Source organism: Osmerus mordax, chromosome 10, assembly GCF_038355195.1.
Source record: "Osmerus mordax isolate fOsmMor3 chromosome 10, fOsmMor3.pri, whole genome shotgun sequence".
NCBI lineage: Eukaryota > Metazoa > Chordata > Actinopteri > Osmeriformes > Osmeridae > Osmerus > Osmerus mordax.
The window spans coordinates 18,009,651-18,028,528 of NC_090059.1; the positions used below are offsets into that span (position 1 = coordinate 18,009,651).

General features: G+C 50.0%; 3 protein-coding genes across 4 annotated transcripts in view; 1 reads left to right on the top strand and 2 right to left on the bottom strand.

The window, feature by feature from the left end:
• Window positions 1-476: 476 nt before the first annotated feature.
• si:ch211-180a12.2 (uncharacterized) lies at window positions 477-9,866 on the bottom strand. Its single transcript, XM_067244146.1, is given in 15 exon segments — window positions 477-817; window positions 1,042-1,293; window positions 1,788-2,060; window positions 2,216-2,566; window positions 2,938-3,192; window positions 4,191-4,241; window positions 4,437-4,667; window positions 4,934-4,971; window positions 4,973-5,090; window positions 5,690-5,803; window positions 5,897-6,202; window positions 6,335-6,634; window positions 6,832-7,143; window positions 8,776-8,815; window positions 9,846-9,866. Coding segments are annotated over 15 exon segments (2,694 nt in total). The 3' UTR covers window positions 477-785.
• A 2,891-nt stretch (window positions 9,867-12,757) lies between these two features.
• On the top strand, window positions 12,758-16,264 carry zgc:123217 (uncharacterized protein LOC641414 homolog). Its single transcript, XM_067244099.1, has 6 exons — window positions 12,758-12,897; window positions 13,809-13,823; window positions 13,950-14,112; window positions 14,340-14,614; window positions 14,958-15,106; window positions 15,464-16,264. The coding sequence occupies exons 1-6, from the start codon at window positions 12,843-12,845 to the stop codon at window positions 15,776-15,778; spliced, it is 972 nt and encodes a 323-aa protein (XP_067100200.1). The 5' UTR covers window positions 12,758-12,842; the 3' UTR covers window positions 15,779-16,264.
• A 142-nt stretch (window positions 16,265-16,406) lies between these two features.
• aldoab (aldolase a, fructose-bisphosphate, b) overlaps window positions 16,407-18,878 on the bottom strand; it is a 5,319-nt gene continuing 2,847 nt past the window's right edge. For both annotated transcript variants that reach the window (XM_067244097.1, XM_067244098.1), the window contains exons 5-8: window positions 18,271-18,354; window positions 17,809-17,983; window positions 17,478-17,677; window positions 16,407-16,974 (exon numbers count right to left, since the gene is read on the bottom strand). In XM_067244097.1, the coding sequence (XP_067100198.1) occupies window positions 16,882-16,974; window positions 17,478-17,677; window positions 17,809-17,983; window positions 18,271-18,354 (552 nt within the window). In that variant the 3' untranslated portion in view covers window positions 16,407-16,881. The remainder of the gene's footprint in view (window positions 16,975-17,477; window positions 17,678-17,808; window positions 17,984-18,270; window positions 18,355-18,878) is intronic.

Genomic DNA, 18,878 nt, shown 5'->3' on the forward strand with positions numbered 1-18,878 from the left:
GTGTTACGCACTTCTGTGTTTGAAGACCTTAACGAAGAACTGTAACGTTTTTTGTTAAACAATTACCACGCATAAAAAATCATATTCAAATATTTAACAACGCGCCGTTACCATTCTTTCTCTGAACAACGCTTATCTCACAAGTTCAAGCTACAGCTTACAAAACGTTATGAATATGCTTCGCAGAAAGTTCCTAATGTCTCTCTGGCTTGATTGATTGATTGATGCACATATTTCCTTTATCGTCATTATGGTAGAGAATAGAGATCACGTCTGAAGAATGAGACGTGTGAAAACCTTTGCTCATGCTGTGGTCAAAGTCACAAGCTGTTTCCATTGGTTTAAGCCCACACATACAAAGCCGTTTGGTGACTTTTCAAGCAACACATTCAGTCTTCCAATTAATGATCTCACACACGGTACAAACCAGTAAAAAACATGAAATCGTTTTAATGTCTAAATACACATTTACACTGAGTGTGCGATTCTGACCCAGACATCACAATCCAACAACATAAGTCGATCACTGTAGCACACCTTGTGCAAAAATACTAAAAGCAAAATCACTTGATGTATACAATCCTATTACAGTACTATAGGTTAAGATTAAGAATATATATATTTATAGAAATAAATAAATAATAAATGTTAGTAGTAAATCGACCTGAGCACACAAAGGAAAACCGCTCAAGGTAATAAAAAATAAATCAACAAGTGCCGGTTAGAGACGTTATAGAGGTCTAAGAAGGTGATCGTTGTCAGGGGTGATCGTTGTCAGGGGTGGTTCAACATGAAGGCGAAACTTCTGTGGTAGGTTCTGTAATAGAAATAGGGGTCAGGTTAGTCAGAGACTCAACCACACACATGTGACTCATGACACTTCCTGTGTTGTTGGGTCTTTACACACACTTATCTTCTCTGTATTATTGTGTTCTATAAGTCGGGTATTTTGTACCGACTAAACAGGGTTAGAGCCCCAGTTAAAGATCTGATGTTTGAAATTGTTTTGATATTATTTTTGGAGTAGCTGTGTGAAATCACCTGTCCATGTCCGGTGCACTGCCAGGGCCAAGGCAGGGTGTGTGACCTCCACAGTCACTCTCAGAGGCTCCCTCTCCTCCCCTCTGGGCCCCCTCGACAGGTACACCCTGTTGATGTGCAGGGCCTCTGTCTCTCCCTCCACCTCCGCCGGCATCACCTTCTTTCTGTCTATGTTGTTGTTGTCTGCGTCCAGCTTCTCGTCGATGAACTGGATGCCCTCAGCGTCTGGGTCTGAGACCGCCGCCTGGGTCTCTGGGAGGAGAACACGTGTCTGAGTTCATATGAAACATGTGTCTGAAGAAAATTTATCATTAGAAAGAAAAAAAAAATCAACCTTTCAAAACCTTTTTATATATATATATTTATATATATATATATATATATTTTTTTTTCACACAGACAATGAAAGTAGAACAGAGAAGCCTAAAACAGAGTAGATTAAAGCAGAGCAGAGTACAATAGAATACAGTAGAGTATAGTAGAGTCCTCATCAAGTACTCATCAATGATCCCATCTTTTTTTTTTTATCAACCTCTTATTAAGTTAGTCTTCTAATGTCCCTGCTCTTAGAACTCTACAAACTTTACTGTCCTCTACATGGACTATTTATATGTTGTTTAAAAGCGTCAACTGAATTTCAAAATATGTTTTGTTGCACATTTCCGCATGTCTCTCCATCCAGGGTGTGAGATAGAGATCCGCCTTACTCAGAGCGTGTCAGGGAGTGAGACAGAGATCAGCCTTACTCAGAGCGTGTCCGTTGTGTGTCTGACCCATCTGTCTGTCTGCGACACGCTGCCCCGTGCTGGCTCTCTCCAGGCCGCACACACTCCTCAGCTCCCTCTCCCCATCCTCCCCCTTTCCCTCCGTCTCCGTGGAGCCCAGAGGTGAGAGGGTGGCGCCCCCTGCTGCCCAGAGCAGGGTGGGCCTGGGGTGTCCCCCCGACAGCAGCAGGGAGAACACGCCAACACCTTCGCTGGTCCAGGAGACAGAGAGGGAGGGAGGGATGGAGGGGGCAGCTGAGGGGGGGAGGAAGAGAGAGGGAGGGAGGAGTTAATGCAGTGGTGTTGGTTTCATTATACACTACAATTATTGTATTAAGAAAACAACACTAAAACTAAGCACACATGACCGACTCCTGCGGCGGTTTGAAACAGAAGGTTTGACAAGGTACCGATGGGTATGTTCCTCCAGCATCTCTCAATGGGCTCGTCCAGGGAACAGTGCTCCACTCTGCATATCACCCCTCCTCCTCCTCCTCTTCCTCCTCGTCTCCCCTCTCTCCTCAGGGTAGCGGAGGCCCGGTAGACGTCAGGGTGGGTGAGGACCGGCCCCCACAGCTCTCCTCCCTCCTCCGGCTCCTCCTCGCGGTCATCCTCCTCTCCCTCCCCCAGCCTCAGCCAGGTCACGCTGATGTCGGCAGGGTAGAAGCCGGTGATGTCACAGCCCAGGAGGGTCAGAGGTCGGTCCGGGGACGAGGAGGCGGAGCTAACGATTTCTGAAACTCTGGGCCTCTTGATGAACCCTGCCAGGAGAAAGGAGGATTTCTGTCCGTTTGCACATAATACCATAATAATAAAAAAGTATGAGACAAACAGTGTTACTGTCTCACTCTCCTCTCCTCTCCTCTCACTCTCCTCTCCCTCCCCTCCCCTCCCCTCCCCTCCCCTCCCCTCCCCTCCCCTCCCCTCCCCTCCCCTCCCCTCCCCTCCCCTCCCCTCCCCTCCCCTCCCCTCCCCTCCCCTCCCCTCCCCTCCCCTCCCCTCCCCTCCCCTCCCCTCCCCTCTCTTTCCTCTCCTCTCCTCTCCTCTCCCCTAAGCACCCCCTCCCTCCCCCCCCCCTCACTCCCCTCCCCCTTCTCACCTTCCCCCTCCCCCCTCTCTCCCCTCCCCTCACCTCTGGTCTCGCGGGTGACAGGCTGCTTGAGGGCGGTGTGGTGGATGCTCACCCACACCTTGGTGCCCCCGCTCTCCAGCTCGCTCCTGGGCAGCCTGCAGCAGCTCCAGGCAGAGAAGAAGCCCTGGGCATCGGGCCTGGGGGCAGAGCCGGCCTGGGAGGCCACGGGGCTCAGCTCCCCCCCCTGACAGAACCAGCGGAAGGTGATGATGTCGGGGTGGAAGTGGGAGGCCTGGACCGTCAGGGTCACCACGCCTGGAGACACACAGGGAGATCAGGGACACGCAGGGAGATCAGGGACACGCAGGGATATCAGGGACATACAGGGAGATCAGGGACACACAGGGAGATCAGGGACATACAGGGAGATCAGGGACATACAGGGAGATCAGGGACACACAGGGAGATCAGGGAGATTAGGGAGATACAGGGAGATTAGGGAGATCAGGGACATACAGGGAGATCAGGGACACACAGGGAGATCAGGGAAACACAGGGATATCAGGGACATACAGGGAGATCAGGGACATACAGGGAGATCAGGGACATGCAGGGAGATCAGGGACACGCAAGGATATCAGGGACATACAGGGAGATCAGGGACATACAGGGAGATCAGGGACATGCAGGGAGATCAGGGACACGCAGGGAGATCAGGGACACACAGGGAGATCAGGGACATGCAGGGAGATCAGGGACACACAGGGAGATCAGGGAGATCAGGGAGATCAGGGACATACAGGGAGATCAGGGACATGCAGGGAGATCAGGGACATGCAGGGAGATCAGGGACACACAGGGAGATCAGGGAGATCAGGGACATACAGGGAGATTAGGGAGATCAGGGACATACAGGGAGAGGGAGATCAGGGACATGCAGGGAGATCAGGGACATACAGGGAGATCACTGTCCCCCCTCTTGCTGGTCTCCCCTGTGTTTGTATTCCTGTCTTGCCTGAATCCGACCCATCAACTAATGTGAATTCATTTGAATGAATTTGAACTGTCCTTCCAGTCTCACCTGCCTCACCTGTCTCTCCTGCCTCACCTGTATCCTTCCTGCCTCACCTGAGTCATCTCCTGCCTCACCTGTATCCTTCCTGCCTCACCTGAGTCATCTCCTGCCTCACCTGTATCCTTCCTGCCTCACCTGAGTCATCTCCTGCCTCACCTGTATCCTTCCTGCCTCACCTGAGTCATCTCCTGCCTCACCTGAGTCATCTCCTGCCTCACCTGTATCCTTCCTGCCTCACCTGAGTCATCTCCTGCCTCAGTCAGCTGGATCTCAGACACCTCTGGAGCGGCTGGAGACGGGAGGACACGGAACAGTGTTACCACGGTTACGACTCAAACCAAACAGAACACGCACACGCCTCAGCTCAGTGGTTAGAGCATGTGACTGTGGAATATAAGGTTGAAGGTTCAAATCCCCCCTCCCCAAAATATCTGCAGCATAAACACATTATGCAACAAATGTCACAGAAAGGAAACCGCCTCACCTAGGATAGTAAACTTCTCTGATACCCTCTCAGCCACCACCTTGTCCTTGCCGATGTAGGACACCTGGCACCGGAACACCGCCCCCTTGTGGACGGAGATCTGAGGCATGAAGGAGAGAGAGGAGAGCAGCTGCTGGGAGGAGCCGCTGGTCGAGACGAGAGGACGAGGGGCGTGCAGCTTGTAGTACCCCTGCTCACCAGCGGGGGGCAGCAGAGGGCCCTTCTCTGACACTGGGGAGAGCAGAGTGAGACCGTAGGGGAGACGGATGGGGGTTAGCGGGTTACGGAGGCAGTTAGAGTTGGCTTTGGACGATGAGGATGCTTTGATGTTGTTAGGAGGATTACGACACACACAGAGATAAAGCAGTTAAGATACGGACGCAATCAGTTGAGAGACAGTTTCACTTCACGATTCCTCCAATTTGGAAACTGAGGGAGGTGTCAGAGATGGGGGGGGTGATGCGGGTGTGTGTGTGGGGGCGGGGTTGGCCTGCTACCTCTGAGGGAGGTGTCAGAGATGGGCGTGTCGTTGAGGAGCGGTCTGGACGCGGTCCACCATCCGACCCTCGATGCTGAGGGTGACACGACCCTTCTGACCCACGATGACCCGGGGAGGGAGGATGATCCCTGAGACCATCAGAGACTTCAGCTTCTCTGGAGGGCGAGAGGAGGAGGGAGGGAGAGAGCGAGGGAGAGAGAGAAAGGGAAGGAGGGAAGGAGGGAGGGAGAGGGAAGAAGGAGAGAGAGAGAGAGAGAGAGAGAGAGAGAGAGAGAGAGAGAGAGAGAGAGAGAGAGAGAGAGAGAGAGAGAGAGGGAGAGAGGGAGGGAGAGAGGGAGGGGAGGGGAGGGAGGGAGGGAGGGAGGGAGGGAAAGAGGGAGAGAGGGAGGGGGGGAGAGGAGGAGGAGGGAGGGACAGGGATGGATGGAGAGAGAGAGCAATAGAGCTATAAAGAAAGCGATACCAAACTTACAAGATGTTTTTATCTCCAGACAGAACATGCAATATTTACCATACTAACTGACCATACTAACCCTAACCCTCCTCTTCCAGACTCACCATCCCTCCTCCTCTCCCAGACTCACCATCCCTCCTCCTCTCCCAGACTCACCATCCCTCCTCCTCTCCCAGACTCACCATCCCTCCTCCTCTCCCAGACTCACCATCCCTCCTCCTCTCCCAGACTCCCCCTCCTCCTCTCCCAGACTCCCCCTCCTCCTCTCCCAGACTCCCCCTCCTCCTCTCCCAGACTCACCATCCCTCCTCCTCCAGGAGAACCCGAAGCAGAGCAGGAGCACGAGCACCAAAGAGATGCACATCAGAGCCACAGATGCCTTCGCTGACTTGGTCAGCACTGGGTCCTCCACGGCTGAGGACAGGGAGGGGCCTTTGTATTCAGTGCATCACAACACAAAGGCACAAGGGGGACCAGAAGCACATCTAATGTGTCTCTAACACTCACCCACAGGGTCCAGCTCCTCCAGATGCCCCGAGGCGAAGGAGATCTGGGAGAGGCCGGCTTGTCTGACCACACACCCCACCTCCCCGGCCTGCTCCCTCTGGGTGGGGCTCAGGGTGTAGAAGCGCCTGGTGCTGAAGGTCCCGTCTGGGCCCTGCTCGCTCAGCCGGGGGTCAGGGAGCGCCGAGCCGTTCTGTACCCAGGACACGGACACCTCCTCCGGGTAGAAGCCTTCAACGTCACAGGAGAGGGTGAGAGGGGTGTCGCGGGAGGAGGAGGGGATGGTGGAGAGACGCACGACAGGGAGGTCTGGAGGAGGAGGGGAGGAGAGGAGAGGAGTGGAGGGGAGAGGGAGAGAAGAAAAGAGAGAACATTATATAAAATGTACAATACATAACAATACACATACACACATGTGGTACATCATGCCGTCTCACTCACATACGAAGCTGAGTTGGAACGCCACACTGAGGGGTTGTTCCAGAGCGACGTGGGTGACCTGACAGGCGAAGGTGACGTTCTGGTCGTCCAGAGAGGGGAACACCGTCAGCCCCCCAGTCGCCCGGTACAGCCCCCCGGGGCCGCGCTCAGCAGCGACCACCAGCCCGCCCCCCACGACCTCCCCCTCCCTGCTCCAGGTGAAGTTGATGAGAGGAGGATTGAAACCTTCTGCCAGACATGTCAACTCGCCCTCCACGTCCAGAACCACCACCCTGGAGACCACAGAGAGGGAGGGGGGGACTGAGGGGGAGGGAGGGTGGGAGGGAGGGAGAGTGGGAGGGAGGGAGGGGAGGATGAGTGGGAGGGAGGGAGGGGAGGGGGAGTGGGAGGGGATAGAGGAAGGCATAGAGAGAAAGAGAACATCTCATGTTCTATCATCCTTCGAGGTTTTCAACATAAACGTGTTCTTTACCTCAGGGAGGCCTGAGGTAACCTACCTTCAACACCCAGAGTCACGTTGCTGGAGGACAGCTCTGAGGAGTTGTAGAGGGCCTGGCACACATACGTCCCCTGCTGTCTCCAAGACGCACGCTCGACCGTCAACGAGAAGTTCCCATTAGCGAACAGGCTGGAATCCCAGCTGAAGCCGTCGCTCAGGAACGCTCCAGAGGGACTGTGGGAGGCCAGGAGCTCACCGTCAGACACCCAGGCTATCTCCAGGAGGGACGAGTTGCTGACCAGAGACAGAGACACGGAGCAGGGCAGCAGGGCAGAGCTGTTCTGATGGACCCATACTGTGCTGGAGGAGACTGGAGGAGAGGAGGAGGAGGAGAGGAGGAGGCAAGGAGGGGAGGAGGAGAGGAGGAGAGGAGCAGAGAGGAGGAGAGAGGAGAGGAGGAGAAGAGGAGAGGATAGAAGAGCAGAGAGGAGGAGAGGAGGAGAAGAGGAGGAGAGGGGGAGAGGAGGAGAGGTGGAGAGGAGGAGAGAGGAGCAGAGAGGAGGAGAGGAGGAGCAGAGAGGAGGTGAGGAGGAGAGGAGGAGAGGAGGAGAGAGGAGCAGAGAAGAGGAGAGGAATATGTGATAAAAGAAAGGCAGAAATGCCCTCCCCCAAAATGTATACATGAAACAAGTGGTTTCCTGGTTGTGGTAGCCTACAGGGTAACACATTCCACACCTGTCCTACTCACACCTGTCCTAATGTCCTATTAACCTCAGGGGGGGCAGGCATGGCGCTAGATAACATCTAGATTGTCATTAGTGCAGTAAAAGTTACAACATAAGGAGTGAACACATCAATAGCTGGATCATAAAGGAGAGCTCTTGGACAACAAGGTTTTAAGACTGTTAAATTCCTGTGAGTGTGTGTTAATGACCTACCTCCACGTTAACTTCACAAGTGTCTTGAATTCCTCAAACACAAAAACGGATTTGTTTCAAACAAACGGAAAGCTTTCCATCGTGACCTCTGACCCTGGTGTCACTCGTGAGTGTGTTGTTGCTTCAGATGAACGGCAAGGACTCAGAATAATACAATACAAACATGCCCCCCCTTACCATCAGCTTGATCAACAACCATCGATCAGCTTGTTAGTTATAATCAATAACCAGTATTGTACATGTTGGTTGGTTTGGTGGAAGCAAAGAGAAGCAGTGGAAAGTGTAAAACTTTCCACCGGAGGAGAAATTCAAGAGCTTTTGTAAGAGTGATGGATGGAGCATGAGGGGTGGCTGAAGAGGGAGGAGGAGAGAAGAGAGAAGGCAGTGTTCACAGAGTGTGGTGTTTTACCAAGCAGGACCGGGACAGAAGGTGGCCTCGACCTTGAGAATCTGTGCTGAACCGTAACAAGCAGGAGGATGGGAACACTGGAACAGGTTCTGAATAGGGGCTGTTGTTGGGACTGTGTCCTTATTGTGACAGACAACAGTACACTGAAACTATAGTGGTTTTTCTTGAAATGTTATTCCAGCAAAAGCAACTAATATTGACCAAGGAAAGGCGGAGCTTTCGAAAAACCTTGAACTTTGAACTTTTCTTCATAAAGTTTCTAAATATACGTCCTTATGTGGATCCAAGCACTAAGCATCTAGATGAAACTGAAATTTACAGCAGGTATTTTACCAAGATACATAGATATTTTAAACTGGACTTATAAGTAGCACTAACAAACACAACTGGAAGAAAAGACTTGTTGACGTCAGTAAAACTACAATTAAAACATGCTGCTCCAAGAAGACTGAATCACTTCTTGAGGACCAAACTGACAGTTTGATCAGTGCATAAATCAATATACAGTACCAGTCAAAAGTTGGAAAATGTGTCCAAACTTTTGACTGGTTCTGTATATACATACAGTACCCATGCAGTATGTAGCCCTCAATTCCCAGATGCTATCCTAAGGATACAGAACAAAAACAGTTCACGTGCAACAAAACAGTCTCACGTAATCCTGTGTCCCCTCTCTCCTCGCAACAACCGTCCAGCTAGAGTCTGAGTCCCTCCGAGCAGGAGAGCCCAGAGTGGCCGGAGTGGGATCCTGCCTCTCGCTGCAGCCAAGCGCAGGTGAGGGCCTCCGGGCAGAAACAGCCCTCTCTCACCACAACCAGCACCTCCAGGCAGAAACAGCCCTCTCTCTCACCACAACCGGCACCTCCGGGAAGAACAAACTTACCAGACTTTATGAGAGCCAGAAGGAGGAGACGGAGAAGGACTTTACACCGCATGGCCGAGTTTGTCTGAACACTGAAATCTTATCAGCAGGCCTCATCGTCTTATATAGAGGTAAATGCAGGGGTAGGGGGGGTGGAGGGTGTGTGTGTGGGGGTGGGTGGGTGGTAGGGGACAGTGGGCGGACCTTTGCCACTGGAGGGAATAATAAATATTGTCCTTTGGTCTCACACAAGTGTGAATGAAGGCATTTGATATGTGTGTTCCCCCCCGGGCTCCCCTCCAGGCTGGGAGGGGCACAGCGATGAAGAGGGGGAGACATGTGCGGGGACACTGGTCACTTAAAATTCCACCGGGCCCCAGGCCAAGGTTTTAAGGCTGCTTTGCATTGGCGCAGTGTTGCCATGAACTCACCCAACACAGGGCCACCCTGATAGGCCTCTGTGGGCAAACACTCAGGCAGGACGGTCCCTCTCTGGTCCTGGGGACTACTGCTGTCTGACATGGCTGTGGGGACTGGAGGTGCTCAGGTGGGCGTTTACTTGGGTTGTGAGGGTTTGTGTGTGTGTGTGGGTGGAGATCTATCAGTGTGTTGTATGAGTGTGTGTGTGTACATGAGTGTGTGTGTGGGGGGAGGTGTGTGTGGGGGGGAGGGGACTCTCTGGTCTCAGCTCTGCACTGATGTGATCTGTGAGTCTGACTGTGGTCAAACATTAACCTGATTCTAATAACCATCAAAGAGTGATCGACAGTGTTTAATGCATCTCTTGAACATATTCAGAAATCCCATTAGCTGTTGGTTTCACTTAAACACTACAGAGACGTATCCATCACCACAGCTCTTACTCGACAGGCTGCTGCTTTCATGGTTCACTTTCTCCTGTGTGTTTTAGACCGCAGGTCCTTCAGGGGGTTAGACCTGCGGTGGTGTGTGTGTGATGTTTACACACTGTCCTGTACGGTTACACCTGCAGGGTGTGTGTGGTGTGTGTATGTGTGTGCCTGTTGTTTACACACTGTCCTGTACGGTTACACCTGCGGTGGTGTGTGTGTGTTTGTCCTGTAGGGTTACAACATACCCTACTCTCTCTCTCTTTCATTACTTGACACCATTATTCCTTTCATCCCCCAGAGATGGAGCGCTGCTTAGCCTGCAGAGGAGGTGAAGGGTGGAGGAGGTGAAGGGTGGAGGAGGTGAAGGGTGGAGGAGGTGTGGAGTGGAGGAGGTGAAGGGTGGAGGAGGTGTGGAGTGGAGGAGGTGTGGAGTGGAGGAGGTGAAGGAGGTGTGGAGTGGAGGAGGTGAAGGAGGTTTGGGGTGGAGGAGGTGAAGGGTGGAGGAGGTGAAGGGTGTGTGTGTCTTATTACAGCTGTGAAGGAGCCAACAGACTTACTCTGGTACATTACAGTCCCAAAAATAACATTGCAGCTACCAGGCATGATGAAACAAAAATACTATGTCAACCACATACTATCTGAACTATGGTCTTACATGGTACAGTGCAGCAAAAACAACCTATCTTAAGAGAAAAATAAAACATTTAGCCGATGCAATCTCTCAGTGGCAACAATATCTCTACGAGCATTTGAATGGGTCTGTCATATTTGTTCCCTATGAATAATGCAAGGTAGCATGTCTTTCTCAGTTTCTATCAAAAATCTGGAAACGGGAAAGATCTCCGTGAGGGCAACTTTTTCTTTTTTGTGTGAAGGCAACCTCACGTCCATGAAAAAAAAAAAGAAAAGCGAGAAGCTGCGCAAGCTGAGTGTAGGGTTAGTAAAAGAGAAATAGGATTAACAACCTGTTCTGGTAATTAAAAGTCACGTTTCTAACTTCACCGGAAGTTCTATCTGACCTGGCCGTGGTAGTTACGTAGGTTACCTCTCATGTGGCGCTGATGGACACTTTGTCTTTGCTCAAATACATTTAGCCGTGAAAGCGAACAGTTTGGCTCCGTGGTGTTGTTAAACATATGTGATAAACGCGAATTAAGTGAACGGATGTGTTATGCTAAAATATTTGAGCTATGCAAGAGGGCCGCAAAGCGGAAAAGGTCTGGAATGACAGCTCTAGGACATAATTCAGAGAAGAGATCTGTAAAGCTGTTATTTCTTGCTACAAAAATAAATGACGCACACGTAAAAGAGGGTTTCTCAATCCTGGTTCTCACGCCCTGTACTTTTTAGCAGTTTCTGGTATGGTGTTGACGGTAGCGTTAAGTATTGCACACGTAAACTTAATAACTTACTTTACTCTAGGTAAAAACTAGCATACACTTTAGCTACCATATTTGACTAAAACATGCAGGACAGTGGCCCCTGAGGACCAGGATTGCCTACCCCTGATCTACAACATGCAGGGCAGAGGGGCACGAGGACCAGGGTGGAGAAACACTGCAGAACCAACATGTCGTGTTCATTACAGAACCTGTTCTGTTACACCCTGAAGAGTTTAGGCTACAGTACAGACAGGAAGAACCACTTCCTGGCTAGAAGCCACAGTGTCATCACAGTGTCATAACACATAACATGTTTGGGATTGGATAAGAAACGGATTTTATGGAAAATAAATGTACTAACGTTGTTTTCTTATTTGTAGTGGTCGTGCATCTGTAACTAAAATTACACGGCTGTTCCGGAGGTCGTTCACATTAACGTTCACGTTCGAATTAACATTTTTGAAGAGAATGTTAATCTAACATTAGACTCCCATACCTGCATCAACATTAACAGGTTTACATGGCATGGAACAATGAACAAAATGTCCGGAATACCTATGAATCAAGAAAAGATTATCTGCCTGGAATGTTCTGTGTATTGCAGTGATAGGCCTTAATGTCACCATCCACTTTTTGATCACTTTTTGAAAACGATAGGATACATCTCTTAAAATCATCTTCTATTAAACGGAATCTCGTACACAAGCTGCAGTAGGCTACATTTACGTCACTAAATACATTCTTGTTTTTTTTGTGAATGTCACTAAATACATTTGTGTCACTAAATACATTTGTGAATGTCACTAAATACATTCTTGTTTTTTTGCACTGAAACTAAAATATTAACAGTTGTTAATATTTTATCAAACATCTTGCCATTGAAATGGGCAGGGACCCTGTGTAAACAGTTGTGTCCAAAGACAGTGTCATGTGTCATTTATAACAATTGACAGCGCAATCAATAAGTGTCCAATGCTTTCTTTGATAAGACTGTTCTAGAGGTCACTTGGCACTTTGACTAGTCAAACACGCGTGCCAAGGAACAACTTCGAGACGGCCGATCTTTGATCTTGTTGCGGTCACACACACAAACATATACGGGGGATACGACATGAGTTTCGCTCACACCTCACTCTGAGCCAAACGCCTGTCCGCTGGAATCATTCTGTCATTTACTGAACTTCTTATTGTTAATACAGGCTGTTCTTACAGCATGAATACATTCATACATTCTTCTGGACCGAAACGATTTCTGCAGTATCATGCAGGTGTAGCACCTGCGACGCTCAGGAGTCAGGACCTGTAGCTGATTTGAAGCAAGTGGTAATAGAGATGACTAATAAATAGAAATAAACAGACCACAGACCATGAATACATTTAAACATCCGGTGTACTTTATCTTGACACTGTAGTTATCAACTTAGGAATCAATGCAAAAAAAATAAATAATAGGCTATGACACAGACACAAGCATTCAACTCAACCAGAAGTGGCAACATTCCGAAAAGATTTCCACGTCATGCATCATACAATGGAAACAAAAACCCGAGTGAACAGGAGAGACCAGCTGCCATAGGTGAGGTGTCAAACACTGAGCATTCACACCACAGACGTCTCTGCAGTCACCATGGTAGCTCATATGGCGTTGGTTTTAGTTGCGACCGTAATTTTTTATGGCAAAGGTAATATGCAGTATGTTACTTGTAACAAAGAGTATAGAAGCACAATATAAGTTCTTTGCTTGTAATCATGGCTGAAGTTGGAATTTTGATTAAGAGCGTAATAATGCTCTTAGGTATACGGGGATCAAAATTCTTACTCGCTGTGAAATATATAATTTTTGCTTGCTTTCTACACTTTTACACTCTTGCACTTTTGAGGTTGATGTTGTTTAATTGTAACTTGTTTAACTACATGCTCTTATGGTTCTTGCCTTTGGCACTTATTTGGTTTGTCACAATGTATGCTCATGTTTTGGCTACCCGCAATGTTTGGGGTTATCTGGTTGTTATGATCAATGACCTATGCACTTTTGTAAAGCTCTCTCTTGGAAGTCATTTAGATAAAAGTGTCTGCTAAATGAATAAATGTAAATGTAATGTGATGGTATGATCATCTGGGGATATGTAAATGTTTGGTGTAAAAATGTGCATCTTTAAAACTCAACATAGCCTACCAAGCCAATGAAGACTGAGATGTAATGTGACTTTTTTTGTATACTCAACAACAACACAACTTAGAATCATTATCGAGAAAAAGATGAATGCCCTTTTTTACTTCTGGTGTTTTTAGTAGTGGCCCTTTATGAGTTAACTGCTCTGCTGTGTTGAACAGCCATACGTGGGGGTGTGATTGGTCAACTGGGCGGGTCATGCTAGCTGCAGGCCTGGGTTAGAGGAGTCCTCCTGGGTCAGAGGAGTCCTCCCGGGTCAGAGGAGTCCTCCTGGGTCTGATCTTGCTCCTGGACAGCCTCAGAGTCTCAGCCCGACCTCATAGTTTGTCACTGAAGGGGTAACTAAAGAACCAAGATTTAGTTCATTAAAGTTAGTTAAAATTGTATTTAACAATGTTCTTATGTTTCTCTTCCAAACAGGGTCCACAGCTCAGGGTAAGATAATGTCTCAGAATGTCTCTCCTTGTTTTTGTCACTAAAACCCGAAGATATAGTTCTATAACCAGCACCATGGGGTGAATAACTCTCTAACCTGGTTCTCCCTCTTCTGTTCCCTGCTAGACTGCGGTACAGCCCCCCTCAGCACCAAGATCGTGGGGGGCAGTGACGCCAGTGCCGGCTCCTGGCCCTGGCAGGTTAGTATGCACTTCCGGGGGACTTTCATCTGCGGAGGAACCCTCATCCACCGCGAATGGGTGCTCACCGCGGCCCACTGCATGCTGACGTAAGAGACCCCTTTTCCACCGGTGAGAACTGGGACCTAGTTCGGAGCTGGTGCTAGAGCCAGAGAGACTACCGCCATCAATGGCTCTAATGTAACCATTTATTGTGGAAATGGTTCTGTTTGTTTGATGTTGTGGTTCTAGAACGTCTAGAACAGTGGTTCTAGAACGTCTAGAATCTGGGTTATTTTACTGTAGCCAAGGCAACCCGTGCTGTGTTTTACTCCAGACTCACCGCAAGCGACTACTCGCTCTTCCTGGGCCGACAGAACGAGTCTGCCTCGGGGGACAACCCAAACGAGGTGAGCCGTAGCGTCAGCCAGATCATCAAGCACCCTCAATACAACAACACTTTGTTCAACAACGACATCACCCTGATGAAGCTCAGCTCCCCTGTCAACATCACCAGCTACATCAGACCCGTCTGCCTGGCCGCGGCCGGCAGCGTCTTCGGCAACGCCACCGCCTGCTGGGCAAGCGGCTGGGGCAACGTCGGGAAGGACGGTAAATTGAGCGGCCGTGGAAAAATACTGTTGTCCTACTTCTGATGTTGAAGTGAACTGTTCTTTTATAGGCTATAACACAGATGAAGTCGTGTTTGAAACTAGCTAATTGCTAATGCTATTTGGAAAGACATCAATCTCGTTCCAGACACTGATAAATTGAACCTTGTTTACAAAATGTCAATATGCACGATCATTCAGACGCTGTAAGTTCAAGTTGGTTCCCTAAATCTGTAGCCTACTTTATTTAGGTAGTCTACTAGTTGTATGTAGCTTTGGACTCTAAATGAACATAGAAACGTAAATCTAAATTAATATTCACTGAAAGGTGTTTACCCCCACAGAATCGCTGGGATTCCCTCACACCCTGCAGGAAGTGGAGGTTCCTGTAATCGGTAACAAGCAGTGCACTTGTAAATACAAGCCAGCAGAGGGCGTTGTCATCACCAACAACATGATCTGCGCTGGCCAAAAGAACAAGGGAGTTTGCCAAGTAGGTTATCGGCCTCCTCCCCAGATCTATCTGCCTGTCTTGATGATAATAATGTGTCTGTGTTAAAACTGCGTATGTTGTTGGTGTGTCTATCTGACTGTTGGTGTGTCTGTGTATCTGTTTGATTGTCTATGTTGATGTATTGTGTCTGTGTTTACCCTGTGTTGTGTCTGTGTTTACCCTGTGTTGTGTCTGTGTTTACCCTGTGTTGTGTCTGAGTTTACCCTGTGTTGTGTCTGTGTTTACCCTGTGTTGTGTCTGTGTTTACCCTGTGTTGTGTCTGAGTTTACCCTGTGTTGTGTCTGTGTTTACCCTGTGTTGTGTCTGTGTTTACCCTGTGTTGTGTCTGTGCTCCAGGGGGACTCAGGGGGCCCCGTGCAGTGCCGCCAGGGCTCTGTGTGGGTCCAGGCAGGCATCGCCAGCTACGGCGTCCCTTGCGCCACGGGCTTCCCGGAGGTGTTCGCCAGGGTGTCTCAGTACCAGACCTGGATCACAGACAGCCTCCAAGGGGCTGCCGTGGGCTTCTTCTCCTTCTCCTCCCCAGGAAGTGACTCCGACAGCGGCTTTGTGTGCCAAGCAGACCCAACAAGCTCCGCGGCTTCCTCCCTCTGGCCGGCTCTGCTCTGCCTGGTTCTGCTGCCTCTCTCCCTGACTCAGTACCTGCCTCTCTGACTGCCTCAGTACCTGCCTCTGACCTCGGAACGCACTCCTATGTTTTTCAGCATCGATCTGACGTTATTTGCTTTTCTCTGTTAATGTAACAGTTACAATCATTCTTCTAATAGTGTCCTTTGGTGTGTTTTACTGATCATGGACATGCACATGCAGTGTGCTGTAGGCTCCTGTGTGTGTGGATGCTAGTGTACTACTATGTCTAGTTGTTTACGTGTCTGATGCGTTACAGTGACACTGCTTCTGAGACTGGTTCACACACCCCTGGCTCTTCACTTATATAAGTAAGGTCATTGTACAGATTTGATAGAATTGTATCTTATTGTATATGTATATTTGTTCCTATTTATGCCTTTTACTTACAGTACTTATTTTATCTTTCTTTATATTTCTACTTACTATGTTTATTGTTATTCACCAACCTACCAAAGCAAATTCCTTGTGTGTGTAAATTTACTTTGTAATAAACTGGATTCTGAGACCATTTCCAAGTAAGCATTTTTTACGGTTTAAATATTTTGATTAATTCTCCCTTTTGCGGTGTGTATCTTGCAGCGCCAGACATATTTTTATACCTTATGGTTTCGACAATTATATGTCAACAGAGAAGAGAAAGTGAAGCTTAAAGTTGTGGATAAAATACTTTATTGCACGGCAGCAGCAGAAAACACTGCCTGCTGGGGTTACGCTGAGCAATAACAGCACGTGTTGGGTAAAAACGACACAAGGAATTTCTTCACCTGAAAAAAGGTGTTTAAAAATAAAAGGGGAGGAAGTGGAGGCAGAACTCGTTTCTTCCCCAAAATCTTCCCTCTGAAGTATGACCTCAAAGAAAGGTTTCAGGGTCTCTCTATCACGCCCAGGCAGGGTAGCGGAGGCCGGGCGTTCAGGGGCCAGGCAGGGTAGCGGAGGCCGGGCATTCAGGGGCCAGGCAGGGTAGCGGAGGCCGGTCGTTCAGGGGCGAAGAGAGGAGGCAGTTGTGCTGTGGCTGGCCGGGGGGTGGAGGGGTGCAGGGCAGGAGGGGTGCAGGGGCAGGAGTGCAGGAGGGGTGCAGGGCAGGAGGGGTGGAGGAAGTGAGGGGGAGGAATGGGGGCGTGTCCTAGTTAGTAGGCGTGGTTTTCCACGAACAGAGAATCTCCGGCAGCAGCTCCCCCGCCGGCGGCGGCGTATTTGCCGACGCACGCCTGGCTGTTAGCCTGAATCACAGGAGGGAAGAGGAGAGCGTCAGACAGGTGAACACAGCATAGCAGTATGTGTACAGTGTGAACTGTAGATCAAGAGGTCACAAGGTTCAAATCCCCCCCGTATGTTGTTTCAGATAAAAGTGTCTGCTCACGTGAACTTTTGCACTACATCAAGCTTCAGACAGCTACAGACACCAGTGCAGGTATCTATCGTGAGGGCCTTGTGTGTGTGGGCTCTACGGCAGGGCCTTGCGTGTGTGGGGCTCTATGGCAGGGCCTTGCATGTGTGGGGCTCTACGGCAGGGCCTTGCGTGTGTGTGGGCTCTACGGCAGGGCCTTGCGTGTGTGGGCTCTATGGCAGGGCCTTGCGTGTGTGGGGCTCTATGGCAGGGCCTTGCGTGTGTGGGGCTCTATGGCAGGGCCTTGTGTGTGTGGGCTCTATGGCAGGGCCTTCCACTGTCTGGCATCTACAGACACGCGGACGATGTCATGCCATCCTTCCCTGCTGGACGTACCAGGGCTCTCTTGATGAACTCATCCTGGCAGGCCTTGCCGTTCTCCTTCTTGCCTCCCCAAGCCTTGAGGGCGGAGGCCTGCAGAGCGCGGCCGTAAGAGAAGGTGACGGCCCAGGGCCGGAGCAGGGGACACTGGTTCATGGCGTTCAGGTTGATGGAGGCCTCCTCCTCGCTCTGGCCTCCAGACAGGAAGGTGATGCCTGGACAGAGGAGGGTTAGCGTTGCTGCACTGAGGGAGCTGGGCTGTGTGTGTAGTCAGGAGCCTGCAGACTAACAGGGTTTGAATGAACAAGTAAAAGGGGGTAATATGTTGTTGTGTGCGTGCACGTACCAGGGACGGCGGGGGGCACGGTGCGGCGCAGGGCGGTGATGGTCGCCATGGCGATCTCCTGGTTGCTGTACTTGTGGGAGCAGGAGTGACCAGCGGTCACCATGTTGGGCTTCAGCAGGGTGCCCTCCAGGTACACATGGTGGTCAGACAGAGCCTTGTACATGGCGGCCAGGACCTGAGGGAGGGGGAGGGGAGAGGACAAGATAAACACTTGTGCTGTCTGTGTCTGTGCAGTATGTGTCTGTGCTGTCTGCGTCTGTGCTGTCTGTGTCTGTGCTGTATGTGTCTGTTCTGTCTGTGTCTGTGCTGTCTGTGTCTGTGCTGTATGTCTCTGTGCTGTCTGCGTCTGTGCTGTCTGTGTCTGTGCTGTCTGCGTCTGTGCTGTCTGTGTCTGTGTCTGTGCTGTCTGTGTCTGTGCTGTCTGTGTCTGTGCTGTCTGTACTGTATATCTGATTAGCTCACCTTCTCAGTGACGTACTGGCAGCGCTTCAGGTCGTGGTCTCCGTCAGGCAGGATCTCGGGCTCCACGATGGGGACGATCCCGTGCTGGAGGACAACACAACCAGCCGCACGTTTAGTCATCCAGCACACACCTCCACCCACAGAGACGAACAGGGGGCTGCATATGTTGTGCTCTGTTACTAGACAGAGTTTTTGTTTTGTCACGTGTTTTCCTTCGTCGTATGTTTACATTTACATTTCACGTGTTGTGTCCTGTTACTGCTAAACGAACACGTCATTAGCGTAAGAGGACCCATTACCCTGCGTGTCCACCACAGCGGAGCGGGCGGCGAGTCCGTGTCGGCTTCCAATTTAAACCGGGCGTTGACGCTCCCACAATGCCCTACGCGAGCGTCAACGCCCGGTTTCATTTCAAATGAATTGGAAGCCGACGCCGACTCGCCGCACGCACCGTTAGGCTACCGACCGGCTAGCTTAGGTCTCGTAATTCGTCAGGAATTTTACGTAGCTAGACTAGGCTATATATAAAAAAATAAATAAACGTTATGTCACAGCGTTTTACTTTGATGTGTAGATACACACATATCAAAACATTCCGGTTTGCAAAT